Source organism: Pithys albifrons, chromosome 6, assembly GCF_047495875.1.
Source record: "Pithys albifrons albifrons isolate INPA30051 chromosome 6, PitAlb_v1, whole genome shotgun sequence".
Taxonomy (NCBI): domain Eukaryota; kingdom Metazoa; phylum Chordata; class Aves; order Passeriformes; family Thamnophilidae; genus Pithys; species Pithys albifrons.
In genome coordinates, this window is record NC_092463.1 from 21,801,489 (window position 1) to 21,821,292 (window position 19,804).

Consider the following 19,804-nt stretch of genomic DNA (forward strand, 5'->3'; position numbering starts at 1 on the left):
AAGCAATCTGCTTTAGATCTCATTTGACCTATTGAAAACCTGAACTACTGTACAGTATAGAGAAAGAAGTTATCAGTTCTACCTTTGTAAAAATATGAAACAATTTGTGTGTCTACATTACTAGTTGTTTGAGATGTTTTGTAAGAAGTGTGTAAATAATTGGGTTTTTTTCACTGAACACATCCAAATTAAGCACCTTATCAGGCAGCCAAGGCTAAAGTGACTATTAAAGAACAACTGAAACTACATATTGATCTTTCCATTTTAAACAAGAATATATATCATTTTGCAGAAAGAAATATGAAACAGAGACCAGAATAAAATCCACTGCTGCTGTCCCCACATCCCATTTCTTTGATTCCTTTGTGAAAGGTCACAAGGTGATTTATATACCCCAGTAGAAACAAGCAGCAAAAACCAAATGCCAAAAGCACTTCATTTGTATTGACACTTTAAATTCTATTAAATTCCATTTATCTAGAGGCTGCTTATGCATTTTGGGCATTAGGCAGTCAGGACACAGACACACTGAGTCTAGTTTACATATTTTGGGTTAGGCATTGGAGCTACAAGAGCGCAACTATTTTGCTTCCAGGAACAATGTGAAACTGAAAATAGTACAAGTGCCTTTGCATGTTGCATGGCGTAAGGTAAGAAAATCCGTGCCTTTATACCTGCTTCACAAAGAGTCTGTGGCTCGCTGTCACACCCCTGCAAACAAGCACTGGGGCAGACAGCTGGCTTAGGTCTTACACAGTCAGCATGGCCAGAGGATTAGAAAAAACTGATTCCTGCTGAACCACTTGGGGTCCAGTGCTCTGCACTCCCCATTCAAGAAGGGCTCCTCTTTATGTTTATCAGACATTACACTGAAATCAAGACCACTTGTTGGAAGGTGGTAGCAGGGACTCCAGTATCTATGTGGGAATCAGCTCAGTTCCAGCAGGACTTGCAGTCTCTCCCTTGGTGCTGGCAGTGATGGATCTGGGTTGTATCCCCTAGAAACCATGAGATGTTTCTGGATCTCATTTTCCTGTGCATATATTATCAGGGATATAATATGGGGATTTGAATACATAAATAGAGCATGTATAGTCTTTTCCCATTATTAGAGTGTAGACTATGGAGAAGGCTGCTCAATAAGTGACAAAGATACAAATTCACTGACCCAGGAAGATTTCCATACTCAGTGAATTGAAGAATATTTTCTATTTAAGCCCCTCAAGATAAGGTAAATTGGTGCTTTATCCCCCCTTTACTGATTGGAAATCTGAGCCATAGAGTGGTAAAAGCACTATCCAAGACCACATGGAAGGGCATCTCTAAAGCTAAGTCTGGGATTAGGGAACTTCTGACTCCAGGCTCCATGACTGGCCCTTTTCATTTCTGACCATCCCTTCCCAGAGTTGCTCTGCTTCAGTTCCTAGCATTGAATTTTAATAATTTTATGCTTTCAAGTGCCTTCAGTGAGCAGGGAGAAGGCTGATGTGGATGCATGAGCCCCTTCTGTCACTGCATGTCAGCACATCAACCTGGGATTACAGCTGGCAGTGTTCTTTCTTCAGGCAATATGATCAGAAAAGCACAAAGCTGTTCTTCAAGCCTCTCATCCCTCAGGCCAGATATTTGTTTGCTCATTCTTACTGTGCACAAGTGTATGAGAGGAAGACAGGGACAGAGAGAGAGTCAGAGAGAGAGAGAAGAAAGAAAATGTAACAACTCTGTTTGACCAGGAGAACTGAAACAGAACTCACCCAGGAGAGAACAGTAAATATATTAATGTCTGGGATCTCACTGCACTGTACTGTCTAGCAGGATGCTGTTTAGTCTAAGTCTCCATCTGAGAAATATTTCTCCATCTTTCTCTGCCCTACATTATACAGCTACATTTTATGTACCATCAGATGACTGGATCAATAGTAATTGGTTGGATGGGGCTCTGAGCAAAGTAGTCTAGCGGAAGGTGCCCATTATAGGGAAGTTAGAACTAGATGATCTTTAAGGTCCCTCCCAACCCAAGCCATTTGATGATTCTAGTTAATCTTGCACCAGCAAAATAGAAATTTATCAGAAATCTGTGGTGATAATGTTTATGACTGGTACCTGGATACTCATACAACCATGGACCAGTGGACACAAAAAAGTTAGGATACAAATGCTTATGTCAGCAGCTGTATACTTTGGCATGGAACTGTTACCAAGACCAAGCTATCAGGATATACCTATAACTCTTAGTATGTAATTATTATTAACAGAAAATGGGATAGTGATGATTTTACAAAGAAGCATGCTGGATGTCAAAGAAATACAAGGTAAAAGCGCATGGCTTGGATCTGTTTCACACCATAGTATATCAGGGAATGGGACTCAAAGGCCTGTAGTAAGTATAAGAATGCAATGCCAGTATTTAGGGGAGTTCCCCCAGCCCAGGAGTCTTACATTACATACCACAAGGGTGAGAACAACTAGGCAGAAAGATGCAGCAGTGTCCTGGCATACTTTCATGAACATTTGGACATAGAGCAAGTCTAGGATTGGGTAATCTTAAAAACCCATTTCGTCACGAGTTACAGTATATGCTGAATTACCATTGTCAAAGGTTTATAGAACCTTTCATAAGCATTCACCCTGTGTTGCAAGAATTTGTCTTTAAAAGAATCCTAGTTCATAGGACTAAGCTTAGAGGAATGAACTGAAATTTGAGAATCAAGATCATCAATGGTAAAAGAATAAGAGAAATGGAGAAAAATTACAGATGCCACTAACTGCCTAGGTTTTGATTTGTCATGGTTTAAACTTGGCTGAGCAGAAGTGGGAGTATTTCCACATAATCATGTCTCTCTGAATAAATTAATGAGGGGGAAAAAAAGAACCATTTGCTTTCCAACTGAGTAATATAAATGTAATGACTGTAGACATGATATAAAACACATACAGCTTACGTGACCTCATATTTCAGATCACAAACGAAGCATAATGATAGGCCAATTTTTATAGAAGGACATCCTTTGTTGTATAATTTTGTTGTTACCAAGGTGGGTTACTGTAATTCTCTGGAGCATCAGACACTTGGCTGCTCTCAGCCTCAAGAAGATTGATTAGACGAACAAATAGGCTCTGGGAGGACAGAAAAGATCCCAAAGCCAGGACCATTGGACAGAAATGCCATTTTGACCACTAAAGCAAATTTTCTTCTGATGTATTTGGTATTCACCTGTAGGCTTGACATGTTGGACATTTAGTCTGATTCAGGAAGATGTAAGAATGCTGCTACACTAACTCAACTAATAGCATGCAGCAATATAATATATACCTCTGTTCTTTTGGACAGCACTGACAAAAAGTTTTCCTCAAATTGTCAGCAATTTCTGGTAGGATTTTCTTTATCAAGGACACAAACAAGGAAAGATACATAGGCTAAATTAAAACTAATACTGCCTCTGTGTCATGTGACTTTTCATGTGACTGTTACATAGCAGTAATAAAGGCTACAGCAGAATGCTCAAGGACTATCTGTGGTATCCTGGGTGGGAATTAGATGGTCATGGCTACTTGCATGTATCCTTCCTTAGGTAAACTCCTTCCTTCATTACAATTGCTGTTAAATAATACTATCTTATTTGTTCTGCTTGGTTACCTTACATATAAGGTTTACATTTCCTTCTTTCTTAACACCAGGCTGACAGAAATTCCAAAACCTGATAGACTGCCACTCACATGGGCTTGAGGTACTTGTTGAAGGCAAGTCTGCAGCTCACTCAGACTGGATGTAGTGTGTGACAAGAGCCTTGATCAGTTTTGAGAAACAAAACTTCAACAGGAGCAATGTGTACCAGAAGCCACAATATAACAACTTCTTTTTGTTTTCTGCCTTTCCTCTCCTCTGTCCTCAAAGACAGAATTTGGAAGACCTACATCACTTCCACGAAATTCTTTGAGGATCTGGAGAACTGGAAATGAGCCATTCTTTGTGTGGGAAAGCAAAACGTGTACTATGTAGAAGTTAAACTGAAAGAGTCATGGCAACAATTTGTACTTTTATATCATTTCAGATCCTATCTCATCATCCAGTATGGACAGGCATTATTATCAGTGTTCTTGCACAAATTCCACAGTATGTTTGTTTGTTGGTAACTTAAAGTGTGTAGGTTCATATGTGAGTGTATATAGGGGACCAAAACTTGAGGGTTCCTATCATGTAGCCATATTTATCAATTTTCCAACATTATAAATATATTACAAATGTTATGGCCCTGCAGTGACAAGCTACAATCAACTGTTGATTTCATCAACTTGTCATGCTTTAATCATCCCTCTTGGCAGATCTTTCAACATATGTCACAATACTGCCTTCAAAATGTGCTTCTCCAATTCTGTTTTATTAACCCTGTCTTTTTATATGTTTTAGGCTCATTATGAAATGCAGTAAATCTGTCAAAGGCACTTTATATGCTGTCGCCAATTCATGCTGATAGGAACCATCTGAGAGCTCATTTAAGTTCCACAAAATGAGTACAATATGAAAAGTCAAAAGCCACAAAAAAGTATATGACAAGAAGCCTGGGGATCACATTCAGCCTAGAAGGCTAATCAAAATTCAGTGCTCTTGTTCCTTACTCATTGCCCACTCATAAGGGCATTTGGATAGGAAAATACTAAGACCACAATGGGATCTGGCAGTACCACAACAAAATCTCTTCAGCTTGCAGATCAAGCAATGTGTCTCATTAATGACTTCCAAGTAGGCCAGCATAGGATCCATGTGCCTCTTCATGGCCAAAACTGGAGTCAGCCAAACTTCTTACTATTATCTTAGTTTCAGAAGCAAGGTTTCAGAAGTGAGATCATAACTGCCTTAAGTCTGGGGGAAGTAAGGAATTGCTAAAGGGGCACAAGAACACAAAAAACAGACTTTTGGGGAGGTTGAGGGATGGAAAGAAGACAGAATGAGATATCAAAATCATTGTGCAAGAGACAGACCGAATTTGGGAGGGGAGGGAGTAGTCAGGTTCTGCAAAGAACTGAGAACTAGTGATTTTCTCTAATAAGGCTTAGTTACCAAACTTTTGGAAATCACTGAAGTAGTACAATATGAGCTGTTCAGGCGTACTTTGCAGGGATAAGTACAAACTTAAAGAGGAAAAACTTGTTGCAATGACTCAGACATCCCAGTTAGTTCCACTTTTGAGTTTGCCTTGTTAATGTTCAAGTCAGCATTAGACTTTGCATCACTGAGCTCTTAAGACCTAATAATCATAATACATATTATTTACAATATCAGCACTCATGTCAGCTGAATAAAGGTTATGTAGTCTTAATTTCCCCAGTGATGATACTATTAGAACATCTAAACTTCTCTTCCCCTCTTGTCTAATGCAATATAAATTAAATAAAGCACAGTTGGGAGAGGTAATATCTCATTGATAACAGTTGAAAAATACAGAAAAGCTTTAAGAAACATAAGACCTTAAAAAATTACAGAGGTAGAAAACTAAAATGTCAATGATGAAAAAAAATCAATAAGAACTTATATATTGAAAAATGAGGCTGCTTTTTTCAACTGTATTGGACTGACCCATAAAGACTATTCCTCTTCAATAATTTTTCCTTGGTTATAATTGAAGGCTACTAGAGGTATCACAGGCTATTTCTCCATATTTAAGGCAGATTTATTTCCTAGAAGATTGGTGTTAACTCTGTTTCACAAATGTGAGGATTAAGTTACCTTCACTGGGCTGGCCAGCAGGTAGCAAAACACAGAGCACAAAGAAGCTGGCTCTGTCCCCTGCTTCACTCTTGAGACATCTACTGTCCCCCCATATTCAGTATAAAGCCAGTGAGATGAAACCAAGCCAGCATGAATAAAGAATCTGGATGGAACCTTGTAAGACATTCTGTTTCGAGAACAAGATGGCAATAATATATAAAAATCATCAGTCATGGGTGGGAACCATTTTCTACAGCTCTCCTTTATGTTTTACATAAAACAAATCCCTGCTAAATTTTGTCTTTAACAACTACAAAACCCACTGTATTATCTGAGGAAATTCCTCATCATAACAAGCTCTTGTGTGTTTTGTATAATTCCTTCCCAAATAACCTTGAGCCTTCTGCATGTCCTCTTAATATCTCAGGAGAGGATCTCACTTTCTTCTCCTCGCTTCCTCTCCTGCCTGCCTCCCCCTCCCTGCCCCAATTATCTCTTACTGTCTTCTGGGTGGTTATGTTTAATCTCAGGATTAGGCAGAAGCCTGCAGTTTGCCTTGAACAGCTTATCAGCTTCCAAGAGACATTTACAGGGAGAGAAAGACTCCAGTTTTGATAGCAGTAATTGTATTTAGCTTGTAAGATACAAGGCTATTTATCTCACAGCTGGGAAATCACAGAGGGAGAGAAAGAAAATGTTGATAAAAACTAAATAAAACTGAAAAGAATGGAGGAGAGGAAAGGGAGAGGGAAAAGAAAAAGAAAAGAAAAAAAAAGAAAAAAGAAAAGAAGAAAAGGAAAGAGGAGAGGAGAGGAGAGGAGAGGAGAGGAGAGGAGAGGAGAGGAGAGGAGAGGAGAGGAGAGGAGAGGAGAGGAGAGGAGAGGAGAGGAGAGGAGAGGAGAGGAGAGGAGAGGAGAGGAGAGGAGAGGAGAGGAGAGGAGAGGAGAGGAGAGGAGAGGAGAGGAGAGGAGAGGAGAGGAGAGGAGAGGAGAGGAGAGGAGAGGAGAGGAGAGGAGAGGAGAGGAGAGGAGAGGAGAGGAGAGGAGAGGAGAGGAGAGGAGAGGAGAGGAGAGGAGAGGAGAGGAGAGGAGAAAGAAAAGAAGAAAAAAAAAAAAAGAAAAAATACTCCTCAGAGTCCCTCTAGTAGAGAGATGAGGTGGGAAATCATTAAACAAAAAGATCATGCCACTTGTGAAAAGAGACTGAAAATATCCAGGGAAAGGTGATAAACAGCTTGAGTAGGACAAGAAATTACCTGTTTCAAAGCCAATTATGAAGTCTAGTTCCATAGTCACAGTTGTGTAAAAGTCAGGAGATTTGATTGGTAGAGATGGGTAGAACCATTTTTAGAGATATTGAATACTGACAATGCATTTAAAGACAGCTGGAGCTGTGGACACCGACATATCTGAAAATGAAGTTTGTTTTTTTATAGAAACAACAGTACCCATCATGGGTTGTGGGGTGCCATACAACACTTACTGTTTAAATCAACTTCAGTTTCATTGCTTATAAAATGCCCTTTCCATTCCATATTTGCAGTATTCAGTCTGTTCTCCACAAAGCAGCTTTTTGTTCCATTTCTCCCACTCCAAACATGCTGTAAAACCTCTGATGCTGACTTAACTCAAGTTCTGTTTGGCCTATTGTACTACTCTATTTTTAAAATCCCAACAATAGGTTTGGGTGGGTATTTAAGAAAAAAAACAACAATTAGGATCTTGATATTTTGAATCTTACTAGGCTGCAACCAATATTCTAATTTGGTACAATCAAACAAGCATGCAAGCGGGGCAGAGTTAGCATCATCTCCCTGAGAAATACTCACACTTTGGGAAAAGTATCCAGGGGTCAACATCAATACAAAAATTGCCACATTTCAATTTGTATACATTTAATCACAGAAGACTTTTAGTAAAATAAGAATAACATGGAACCCTGCATACCATTCAAGTGTATCAAAAGACCAACACAATCATTTCAGTTCTTTCTACCACCACAATTACTTCTCTACAGTTAGAGCAGATGAGATGAGAAATTCAGTATCTACTGACTCTATATTATAGAGATGTAATATATAATTTCAGCTGCCCCAAAACTAATTTCTTGGAAATTTTCTCAAATATGAGAGGTCATAAGGTGAAAAAAGAATTTAGAAAAACTGACAGTCATGGCAATCTTCCTAGAGCCTTTGTCACATCATCTTTCACTTAAATGTAAAACTATAACTTCTGCCTAACATTTTCAATTACTTTGTGAATGAGTCAGTTTAGACTTGACTAGAATATTTTCTGTTGGAAGGAACTCACAATAATTGCCTAGCCTAACCGGCTGATCAAAAGTTAAAACACGTTCTTAAGGGTATTGCATAAATGTCTATTAAACACTTTAAGGCATGAGGCCTGTCAACCATCTCTCTAGAAAGATGGTTCCACTGTTTGACCATCCTCTCAGTAAAGTAATGCTTCCTAAGGTATAAGGTAAGTCTGAACCTCCTGTGGCACAGCTTCAAATCATTCCCACATGTCCTATGACTAGGTACCAGGGAAAAAAGAGATCAGCACCTCTGTCTCTGCTTCCACTCCTCAGGAAGCTCTAGAGAGCAGTGAGGTCACCCCTAGCCTACTTTTCTCCAAACTCGACAATCCCAAAGTCCTTAGTTACTCCCCATAGGAAATGCCTCCCAGCCTTGTCACCAGCTTTGTTTCTGTCCTCTGGACATTTTCATGGACATTCACAACCTTCTCAAATTGTGGGGCATGGAACTGCACATAATATGGAGGTGAGGCCACACCAAACGCTAAATAAAGAAGGACAACCACCTCTTGCGATGGGCTGTGCTCTATTTGATGCACCCCAGGATTTGGTTTGCCCTCTTGACTATCTGGGCACACAGCTGACACACACTGAGATGCTGCTGACCAGCACCACCAGATCCCTTTCTCCAGGGCTGATCTCCAGCCACTCCTCTCCTAATTCATACTCATGCCTGGCATTGCTCTGTTCCAAGTGCAGAGTCCGGAATTTGTTCTTACTAAATTTCATCCCATTAATCAAAGCCCAATGCTCCTATCTAGCTTGTTTCCTTTGCAAGGCCTCTTGTCCCTTGAGAGGGTCAACAGCACTTCCCAGCATAGTATTATTAGAATATGTGCTAGTGGAGCATTGAACTCCTGTACCCAAATAATAGATAAACATATTGAACAGAACTGTCCCTAAAATTGAACCCTGAGGAAGAGTGCTGGGGACTGGTCACCAGCCAGATGCAGCCCCATGCACCCCAACCCTTTGAGTGCTGCCGTTCAGCCAGTTCTTTACCCAGCACACTGTGTACTGGCTTATCCCACAGCTGGACAACTTGTCCTGAAGGATGCTGGGAGGGATGGTGTCAAAAGCCTTACTAAAATCCACAAAAAACTACATGCACTGCCTTCCCTTCATCCACAAAGCAAGCGACCTTATCATAGAAGGATATCAAGTTAGTTAAATGACCCATCTTGACTGTGCCTTGTCATTGCATTATTATTTAAATTCCTTTCAATAACATACAGTATAATTTTCTCTATAATTATTCTAGGATCTGAGGTTAGACTAACAGGTCTGTAGTTCCCTGTGTTTTCCCTCACACCCTTCTGGAATAACAATGGCTAGCTTCCAGTCAGCAGGGACCTCTGCAGACTCCCAGGACCCTTGATAGATGATTGAGTTGGGTTCTGCCAAAACATCTGCTAGCTTCTTCAGTACTCTTTCATCTTGCTAAACAAGTTATTGAAAGAAGCAAGTAGGAACTCAGCCAGTTTTCTTCGCTGTCTTACATAAAGTGCCTGGTACAAATCAAGCTACTTCAGAACTTTCCATGAAGTAAACGAAAAAATATATTGTAATAAGGGAGAGCTGATGTCTTTCTTGTTTTACATAAGTAGGAGAATCTAAACCACTATCACTTTAACCTGTTTCTATAAAGTGTAATATTTTAGACAATGATTGTCTCACATAGACTACCAAAGATGTAGTTCAAATTAGATTGCTTTCAAATGAAATTGAATCAGAAGATATGGCCCAAATGTTCAGGGGCATTCAGCCCTTGGAACTGAACCTATTCTGAGGGAAAACCCCAGCATAGATACCAGGGTCTCAGAATTAACATTTTGTTTTACAGGTATGCACTCATCTGACCACACAACCAGCCAGGGCAGTCAGTTCTGCTGTCAAGAGCTAACTGTCCAGCTCTTCCAGAAATCCAGCTTCCTCTCAGAAATGTACTGAGAGAGCAAATGAAGTAAGGGCATAGAGCATGAAATATCTTTTTTTTTTATTCAGTAGCAAAAGAACTTCAAATTAATGTAATTTGAAAGGGCAGAGACCACTACAAGAAGACTGAGAGATCACTCAAGAGAATGATAAAGAGAAAAAAATATAAAAAATGTACTGCATGGATGAACTGATGAATTCTGATAAGAATACAGTTGTTAAAAGCTGTTTTATTTCTTATTTTTAAAATGCATTAAAAAAATCCAGGCTACAGTTGTCTTGCTAAATCATGCATTTCTTTAAATGATAACTCCTTCCTGTCTCTCTCTTTCCTTCCTTTAATCTTCTCATTTAAAACATTACCCCAATCAGACTTTATTTTGGTGTCATGGGAACTCTTACTTTACAGCTTGCCTTCAACTAGTTTTGTGGATTTTTTTCCTACTGTAGAAAATACAGTTGGTCCATGGATGAATGAACACAAATATCAGGCTTGTTTAGACATACACTATAAATCTGGCAACACACAAAATATATTTTTGCAAGGAAAGTGAGTGAACAGAAAAAAAATCTCATGTCTAAGAACTAATGAAAATGCTGGAACTGAGGCATCCCAGTTTTCTGTAAAGACAGAAGATTTATTTTTAACTATTCTGAAAATTTCTCTGTCTCAAATTTCATAGGTTTTATTCTAATCAAAACAAAAACACATCAGATTCTTCCTCTCTCTGAACTCATGCACCAAAATTACTACAACTTCACCACTAAAAATCTTTATTTAGATACAGATAAGGCTCTCACCAAGACCATAAAAGCAAGAAAATAACAGTGACCAAGCACAATCTATCTTCTGGCATGTGCAAAAAAGGATAAAATCCTGTGAGACAACAGAAGAGAGGCAGTCACAGGACTGGTACTTTAGAGGATAGCAAGAGGTTTACACCCTGACTGAGAAACACTTTATGATGACCAACTGAAAGAATCAAGAATCAAGAATTTGGGTATCAGTATAACCTATGGAAAAAGTCCATCTCCTTATTGTGTTCTTGAGAGAGCACATGAAACTAATGCAAATAAATCACAAATAAATTGAGCCATGACAGCTCAATTGCAGATAGTAGCCTCAGTACTAATGCCTCTAATTGCCATCGCCCAGTTCTCAGGAGCTTAGTCTCAGATACCTGTGCTGGGCCATTGTTCAGTCATACTGTCCAGCAAGAGAAACTCCAGCAGTGTTGGAATGACACTAATGATTAGAGATCATCCCTAATGATCTGGATGTTTTAGTCACAAAGTTTAGCCAACCTTAGGTCCAAGTTAATTCCCTCCTTTACCATTTCTCTCTAACTGTTTTCCTCACAAGGAAGCATAAAGCTGGTGTTGCAGGTCACTGAAATGCAACTGGCTGGTAGAATAACAAAAATGTCAGTAACTAAATTGTAAATTTGCTGCTGTTTCATTTTCCTTCTACTTCCTTTTTTTTTTTTTTTAATTTCAAAAATACAGCTTTGGAGTATTTGGGTCTCATCAGGCTAGTTTCAGTTAATTTCAACTTAACTGAAGGCTGTGTTTTAAGGAAAGACAATGTTCTCTCACTTTGCTCATTTAATGAATATCCAACTATTGTGCTTTTCATTGAGCAAGTAATTCTGAGTCTAACGTATAATCCTTCTACCAGTAATAAAACTCAGAAAGGAGCATGGAAATGCCATTCAGAATGCAGCCCTGCTGCCTGAAGATTGTACCATGTGTGATGACAAAAATGGTACATTAGCTAGTTCCTAAAATTTGCAAACATTAGGCTGCAGCACTGTATGGAAATCCAAGTACACATGAAATTATTCCTTTTACAAACAACACAGTGTGCCCAAGTATGCATTGTCTACAAATACCACATTTTTTAAACACTAGAAATAGATGTGTTTCCAGAATTGACGTGATCCTATGCGAAACATACAGGGCTCCTCAGCCATTGTTACACAAGTCTGATATGAATCTCAGTTTCAGCAGGCGCCAGCAGAAACACACTGGATTAGTGTGGGTCCATCCAACCACGAAGAGTTTTTCAGAGTTGAATTGCTGCTGAACACAGGTTTGGTCTTGCACTCAGTACAAGAAACTACAGTGCAAGACAACAAATTATTAATTTCAAAAGCTACTACTTACTCTTTTTTAAACGATTAACTGTACAGAAAATAGGACTAATAGGAATTGCTTTCCTGTAGTTATTGGCTTGTTGAATTTTTTTTGAATCTGAGGCATTCATAGTGCCACTCTATTATATGGATATTCTGGTTTTTAACATGAATTGAGATCAAGCCACAGTCTTTTCCTCTGGGAGGCATGGAACACTGCCCTTTTGTTGTTTTTGTTTGGGGTTTTGTTTTTTTGTTGTTGTTTTGGTTTGTTTTGTTGTTTGTTTTGTTTTGTTTGTTCACTTGCTTTTTCCATAGCCATGTAGAATCTTTACTTTTCTGATTTCTGCCCCTTTTATAAATTCAGCTAAAATACTGGTTTGAAAGAAATGGGAAAAAATAAGGGAGAAACCTTCATACACACAAAGCATGATCCCATAACCCTTATTTTCACACAGACAGGCTGAAAAATTCATCATCTACAAACAGACAGAAATTGAAATCCATGCACAGAAAGGAAAAGGTGTCTGGAAGATAAAGGTGTCCTTTTTCCTCAGGGTACAATAGCATACACTCAGTACTAGCCCAGAACATGAGATTAATGCTGATTCCATGAAACCATACATCTTCTAATGAAAACACAGCAATATTTTTATCCAAGGCAGAAGCAGAAGGTCCTCAGGTAGTCTCTGAGTGTGATTAATTTTCCCTTATTAAAAAAAAGATTAAAAAATCTCAAAAGAATTGAGCTGAATATTTTGTTTCTTTACACTGGGGACTTACTACAGTGAGTAATCCAAGAAAATTTACTCATAGGGTACTTAGTGACTATAATTGGTTGCCAATTGGATTGGAGGTATTTTACAAAATAATTGAAGACAGGAGCAGAAGAAAGACCCTCAATTAGGCACTTCCTAGCCCACTTTCCTCTCTAAACAATGGATAGCACAGCTAGAATCTAACTCAGCATGTCTGTCATGACATTCTTCAAAAATAATTTTTTCACAGAAATAAGGTTAATAATTGAAATGTACTATTTTGTCTATACTTCACCAAAACACTGACAAAGTACCATGTTGAATATGTTGTAAAGAGCACCACTGCATAGATCACTCACATTAAAAACTTTCCTGTGCACTTTCTGAGGGAGTGAAAGTGACTGAATCATCCCCTTGGAGTAATTTATTAGTGTAATATCACATAAATTAGTATATAACCTTGTTAGGATATTTCCTATAATCTGACTTTAACTTTCTTTTGAACAACTCCTACATAACTAGCAAGGACTTGTCCTGAGTTAGTACTGTACAACCTAGAAATAAAGAACTGAAAGTTGCTTAGACTTAATATTGGAAACCAACAAGATCATGGCTTGGTCTTCGGCTATACCATGTAAATAAGAAGAATGTGGTTTACACTGGAGTTCTTTCCTTCTACTCATCCTGCCTTTTGTAACCATACACATCACCATAACCCAGCTACCTTACGCACTGTCAGCATTGCATGCAACAATCTGTTTTTCATTGGGAGTGAATTTATCCTTTTAGCAGAATAACATAACGTATCACAAGGCTGGGATTTGTCAGTGGTGGGATAAAACATGGGATAGTGTCTCAAGAACTAGTTGTTCACTATTTCTGGTGGATTTAGGGTAACAATTTCCAAAGAGATACTGAATTATTCCACTGCATTTTGACTTAAAGTTAACTAAGAGTTGTCAGTTTTGGTTAGATTGTTACATGTCAAACTTTACACCTGTGAACCTTAAAGAGAAAGTGAAATTCAGGTGATGAAAAATTAGGAGGCAAGCATAAAGTCTGATCAAATACTTGCTTAGCCTTCTGCACTGCTTACATTTCAACTCTATATACACCATATCTGGGATGTGACTAGAGTCGCCTCTTCTTTTTGTAAGGTCTGGGCAAAATCTTTTTCCCCTAAATATTTAGCAAACATCACAAGTAGCAAAACTAAAATTGTTGTTGAATAAGTTTATAACTCTGCAGAATCAGGATTCACTTAGAGACCTCTGAAATAGTTCATTATACTACACAGTTGAGAAGCTTATTCTTCCAGTGTAAAGGATCATTAGTTTGTTTCCCAAGAGACATAATATGCATCACCAGGCTGGTCAATTTATTGTTGAGATGAAGTAACAAAGATTTATATAGCAACTAGTTGTTATTAAACATTAGTTTACAGGTACAGATACCCTTAAAGAGAAAAACAAAAAAGACAAAAATATGTACCTGTGGGGTAGTGTTCATTCACTGGCCAGCTGTCAACCTGAAGTGTGGCATTTCCACCATTCCTGGTAAAGCGTACTACGTGGTATTTGCCATCATTTACAGGTGTGCTTTCCTCTTTAATAGAGATATCCACTGTGCCAATATTGAAGACTACACCAATCTTGCCTTGCTCCTAAAATAAAAGAAAAAAAGAAACAAATGTTCTTAAATTGCTGGCGATTAGGAGCATGTTCTTGGCCTATAAAATCTCTAATGGGCAATTATGCCGGTAGATGGCACTGAAGAATACACAGAAGCATCTTTTTGAGCTTTGTCAGGACACATTTCATTGGCTGTGCTTCAATACAAACACTGTTTTTCACACTCTACAGCATTCAGCTGAAGACAGTGACTCATTTGTTCCCGTAAAACATCACATAAGACAGGTGAGAAATAAGGCAACTAAAATCAGAAGAGGTGGATAAATAGTTATTTGAGCAACATCTCTACTGATTATTACTAGTCACTTGTTATCTGAAACACAGCCACAGGCAGTCAGTATTGCAACAACTGTTTTGTTATGTTATTCTGCTTTGGAAACAAACAGCCCTCACCCCCAAAACAAATAACCACGGGATCCAGAAGGAAGAATGCAGTCACAAGATGGATAGAATTAGAAGGGAGCAAAAATTTAATAAGCTAACTTTGACAACCTCTGAGAACCTAATTGCTAAAACACCTAAAAGGCAGAACAGCCAGTCATTTACTTTTCTATATCACACACCAAAGAGGGCCTTACCAGTAAAGCAGTTTTTCATAGTGTTTTCCCCAAACTTTGCCACCAGTAACTGACTGAAAGGGAAGAGCAGGCAAAACCCACTGTACTAGACACAACACTTTCTCCTGTAGTTCCCCTCATGTAATTCAAATAACGACCATATTCAATGACCTTAGATTGCAAAATACATGCCCAGAATATATTCGGATTAGACATCCAAATTTAATGCTACTGATTTAAACAGTACCAGAAGTACTTGTCACTGTACAATAAACAATTAATGGGAATGCTTCTTCAGACTCTCAAGGAGAGGCACAGTATGCTGGTGTCAACAATTACAAAGGCATATTAGGTGTACTGCATAGATCCAAAACTACTGCAGATAGGCAGAACTAAAATGTATCATAGAAGCCAACATTTTTGCTAGTCATCCATACTATACAATTAGCAAAGCTTTGCTGATTGTCTTCATAGAAAAATCAAGGAAGAAACAACAGAGAGTAGATGGCCATGTTGTATGCAAAATATATATTCTTCAAAAAAACCCTGATGTACACACTAAAGGGCACAAAACAATTCTGTTACTGTTACCACCTTACATATCTGCTTGGTGGGCAGAGGACTCCATCCTTCAGGGCTGTCACCCTAACTTTACTACATTCTCATTAGCAAGTCTGAGCAATAAGAAAGAAACCTCTCCTCTTGTAGTTGAGGGCCACCTTTGGTTCCTCTCCTGAATTTACTCCTGTCTCCTGGTATCAAAACATTTTTCTCTTAAAATGCCCGTATATATTTCAATTTCTCAGAAAGACCCTTTCTGTTTCCTGTTTTACGTTACATTTAAAAGTTTACTCATATCAAAATACTCATCACAAATTCCTCATATCTTCAATACCCTCCTTTTTTGACCTTTTTTTTTCCTAACACCGAGTCCCCTGCTATCAAGCTACAACACTGTTGTTAGGAAAGGAAAGAAAACAGTCCAGTAGCTGAAGAGGTCATGAACTGTGATTCAACTACTTGAAGTTTAGCACTGCAACTGTAAACACCTTGGTTTTTCTCTCATTACAATGGTAAATTTTAAACTCTGCTAAAGGTAAGCTGGATAGGAACAGTTTCATGTACTGCATGAAACGCAGTTTCAAGCACTGTTATGCTTTAGATGGACTTTCCTTCAAGATGCCAATATCATCTTCCTTTTTGTCCTGGAACATGAGGTAAGTGGATTGCTGCTCCAGTGGATGCATGAACTCAGATGCCAATTGGAAACAACCAACCTTCTTTAACACCACCCAAAAGTAAGGGGGGCATTCAGAGATTTATTTCAGGTAAAAGCATTACTTGTCCATATTTACCACTTTATTTGACATGTGAAGTGATGTCCCAATACAGTTTTAGTGAATCTTTTGCTGGCAACCATCTAATTATCTTTACCTGCATAGCAATTAGCAAAGAACGAGTGATGAATTTTTCCTCAAAGACTCAATATTTACTGACCAGGTAACATGGCTACTGATATTTTGCTTTTGTAAGGTGCTGCCTTATAATCAACGTCCTGGACAACCTCTCACAGAGCTTTTTTAATCACCATCAATACATCAAACTTCTTCTGCAGACTGTGGCTGGTCTAGGAAGAGTCCACCTTGGTCAAGGCATAGCATGAGCAGGTAAGATGAAGAGCTGCACCTTGTCCAATGGAAAAGATCTCTCCCTCAACAGAAAAGGAAGGCATTAAGAGATATTCAGCAGAAGGAAAGCTGCGTAGCTTCAAGCCCTACAGGCTTAATCAGGCAAAGATATCTCCACTTGCAAGTGGGGAAAAGGATGGTGGGAAATTCAACTAATCTTCTGGCAGAATGAGAAAATGCTTCTGATCTCTTCCTAGAGGAAAAGGAGATAGCTTCTTTTACCATTCCCATTCCTGGGAACTACAGGAAAAGACCTGTTTAAAGGGCTAGTGATAAGATGAACTGGGAAAGAGATAAGATTCCAGAAGCAAAGGACTGCAAACTGCAGTGGCGAGAGGAGGGAAATGAGGAAAAACAGTGCCATCCCAAGCAGACTGCCAGCCCCTCTCAGTGCCAGGAGAACAGAGCCCTTCTGAAAGGAGTGTAACACTTTGTTGTAACTAAGAAAAGCAAAACATTATCTAAAAAAACCTGCCTGAAAATCCCACCGGCCCAACCAAAGGGCTACTCCAGCTCTCTTCAGACCACCCTTGGGCACAGATCCTTGTGACTCTTCAACATAGGTTTTACAGAAGCACAACTTCTGATATTATTTAGAATGAGTAGGAACTTGCCATGAAAACAATTTTGATCCAATTACCAGGTTAAAACACAATATAACACAACATGTAGAAAGTAAGGCTGTTGAAGCCAAACTGCATGCAGAGACTTCAAGATACAGTTTATTTATGGTATTTTATATCTCCAGGGCTCTAGACACCATGAAAAAAGCAGAAATTAGTTTATGCATTCCTGGAAGAAAATAAAATAAAATTAAAAAAAAAAAAAAAGGAAGGCACAAAGAAAATCCTACAGTAACGAACAGTGACCATGGACACGGGGCAAACCCAGGATTCATTTTCAACATATTTTCAATTCCAGTTTCCTACACTACAACACCTCATTAAAAGAAGCTTTTACCAAGACCTACCTTCCTTCTAAATCTCAAAAACAAGCTTTACCATTAAACTTTAACACATCATAATGGACATACCTTTCATTCCTTTCCCCACACATTCAGCTACGGGATTTTCTTTCCACATTCCAATATAAAGGCATTGACTAGACCAGCAAGTATGAGAAAAAGCATGATTTAGCTTAGAGAGACTATCTTTAGAGTTTATTTTGTAGTTATAGACTAAACATACAGCAAGGAGAAAGATGAATACAGAGCCACAGAGAGCATATACGGTCCAAAAGGGCTCAAAAGAATTTTAAGACTGTGAATTTTTTCCTGTCCGTATTGGTATTTACTAGGCTGCCTGAAAAAACTTTCCAGGAAAAGGCAACAATCAATTAATGTTTTTGAAACCTCCAAGTGACATCAAGTGCTGGTAATATATTTTGGAAAACTGAGGACCATTTTATTTATAAATAATGAATTTAAATCAGCATTCGATCTGTCTTCTCTTCTTTATTTAAGGCTACTGTGCCAAATAGGATTTTTAAAGTTTCTCAAGAATTTGTCTTGTGCTGATTTGCCCCATAAAATTGCTTCCCTCAAAAGCCACATTGGTGTTCTGTTGCTTACAGTCCCTCTGGAGATGAACTTCTGCCATGATGTCTCTAAGACTTCAGACAAATAATTATGATCATATAATGGAATGGTTGCAGACAAATTATAAGAACACATAAAAGGCAAAGTACTTTAAAAAATAAATGGTACAAGGCTTCCTCTTGACCTCTCTATTTTACACAGGCTCCTGTCAACAGTTTCTTCTTGTATGCACTGCTACCAAATATTTTGAACTTTACTAAATGGTACAGGAGCTAATCTGCAGCTTGATTCAGGAGATCTGCAATGTATTGCTTACCCTCAAGCATTATTTCACTTTTGGCAACCTTTTCTATTACATTTTTGTTAAACAGATTCTTCATCTGTGAGAGAGGGGTGATAGTTACCTATCTTTCCAAGCTCTACAAGCCCTGCAAATCCAGATATATTTTACTTAAACATTGGTGATATCCTGACAACCCCAACCTTTCAGACTTGAGAGTAACTACAATCCAAGAGGGGCAGGTCCTAAACTTTTCTTAGCTTTTACTCCTCCAAAACCAATTCCTTTCCTCTGAAGGGACTTCAGGAACTTTTCTGAGGTCTGACATTTTTGCAAGTATGTTTTTTCTACTGTTTCCCTCCATTCAAGGAGAACTAGAGCCTTTCTGCATGCAAATTGTCAGGCCTCTGCACTGTGCCCTTACATTTTGGAGGTATCTGTCTTTCTGCAGCTGATCAGGTAGAAAGAAAGTAAAATGGAGTTGGCAGTGGTTTTGTAGGATGAGTAGTTGGAGTGTTAGAGAGGACACAGATGAACAGCCACACGCACTCTGCTCTCAAAAGGGCTTTCTCCTTAGTTTTTCTTTTTCTTAATCTAAAATTCAAATAGCCCACACTGAAAGTATATGGCTGCTCACTGTGTGCAGAAAGCATTTCATTTCAAAAACCAAGAGAGAGAACTCCAGGCATTAGGACAAATCCTACTTGCAGCTGCATCAATATGAATCAATAGCTAGTCTGTTGAAGAAACTCAATTCCTACTGATGGAAGTGGAAGCAGAGTTTATCCCAGTATCGTTATGTTTTGCTTATTTTCCTGGAGATAAATGCAAAGTTAAAAATAAAGCATTTATAAAACATACATGAAATCTGTCTAGAATGGTGGGGTAACTGTATTTTCTCACACTGATTTTACTTCATTATTTTTTAATAGTTACTACTGCACATACTGTTCCCTCCTCCCACCCTGCCTGGTTCCAACATGGCTAGACATCAGCCCAAACCTGGCAGACAATACTCCTAGTTACTTCTTCCTGCAGATCACTGTTGATTTTGCTGCTCTCATTTGAAAGTGATACAAGCTCTTTGAGTAAGACAAGTAATTTTGCACTGTAGGAATGGTTTGTAAAGACTTTTCCCCCCACAAACGCCACACACATGCACTTCAACTCTGCTGCCTTCTAAATTCAGGAAAATTACTT

At 38.6% G+C, this 19,804-nt stretch overlaps 1 protein-coding gene across 3 annotated transcripts in view; it reads right to left on the reverse strand.

The window, feature by feature from the left end:
• The window catches only part of NRXN3 (neurexin 3), a 1,004,771-nt gene that overhangs the window by 120,911 nt on the left and 864,056 nt on the right, over positions 1–19,804 (reverse strand). For all 3 annotated transcript variants that reach the window (XM_071557744.1, XM_071557743.1, XM_071557741.1), the window contains one exon: positions 14,343–14,514. In XM_071557744.1, coding sequence (XP_071413845.1) covers positions 14,343–14,514 — 172 coding nt within the window. The remainder of the gene's footprint in view (positions 1–14,342; positions 14,515–19,804) is intronic.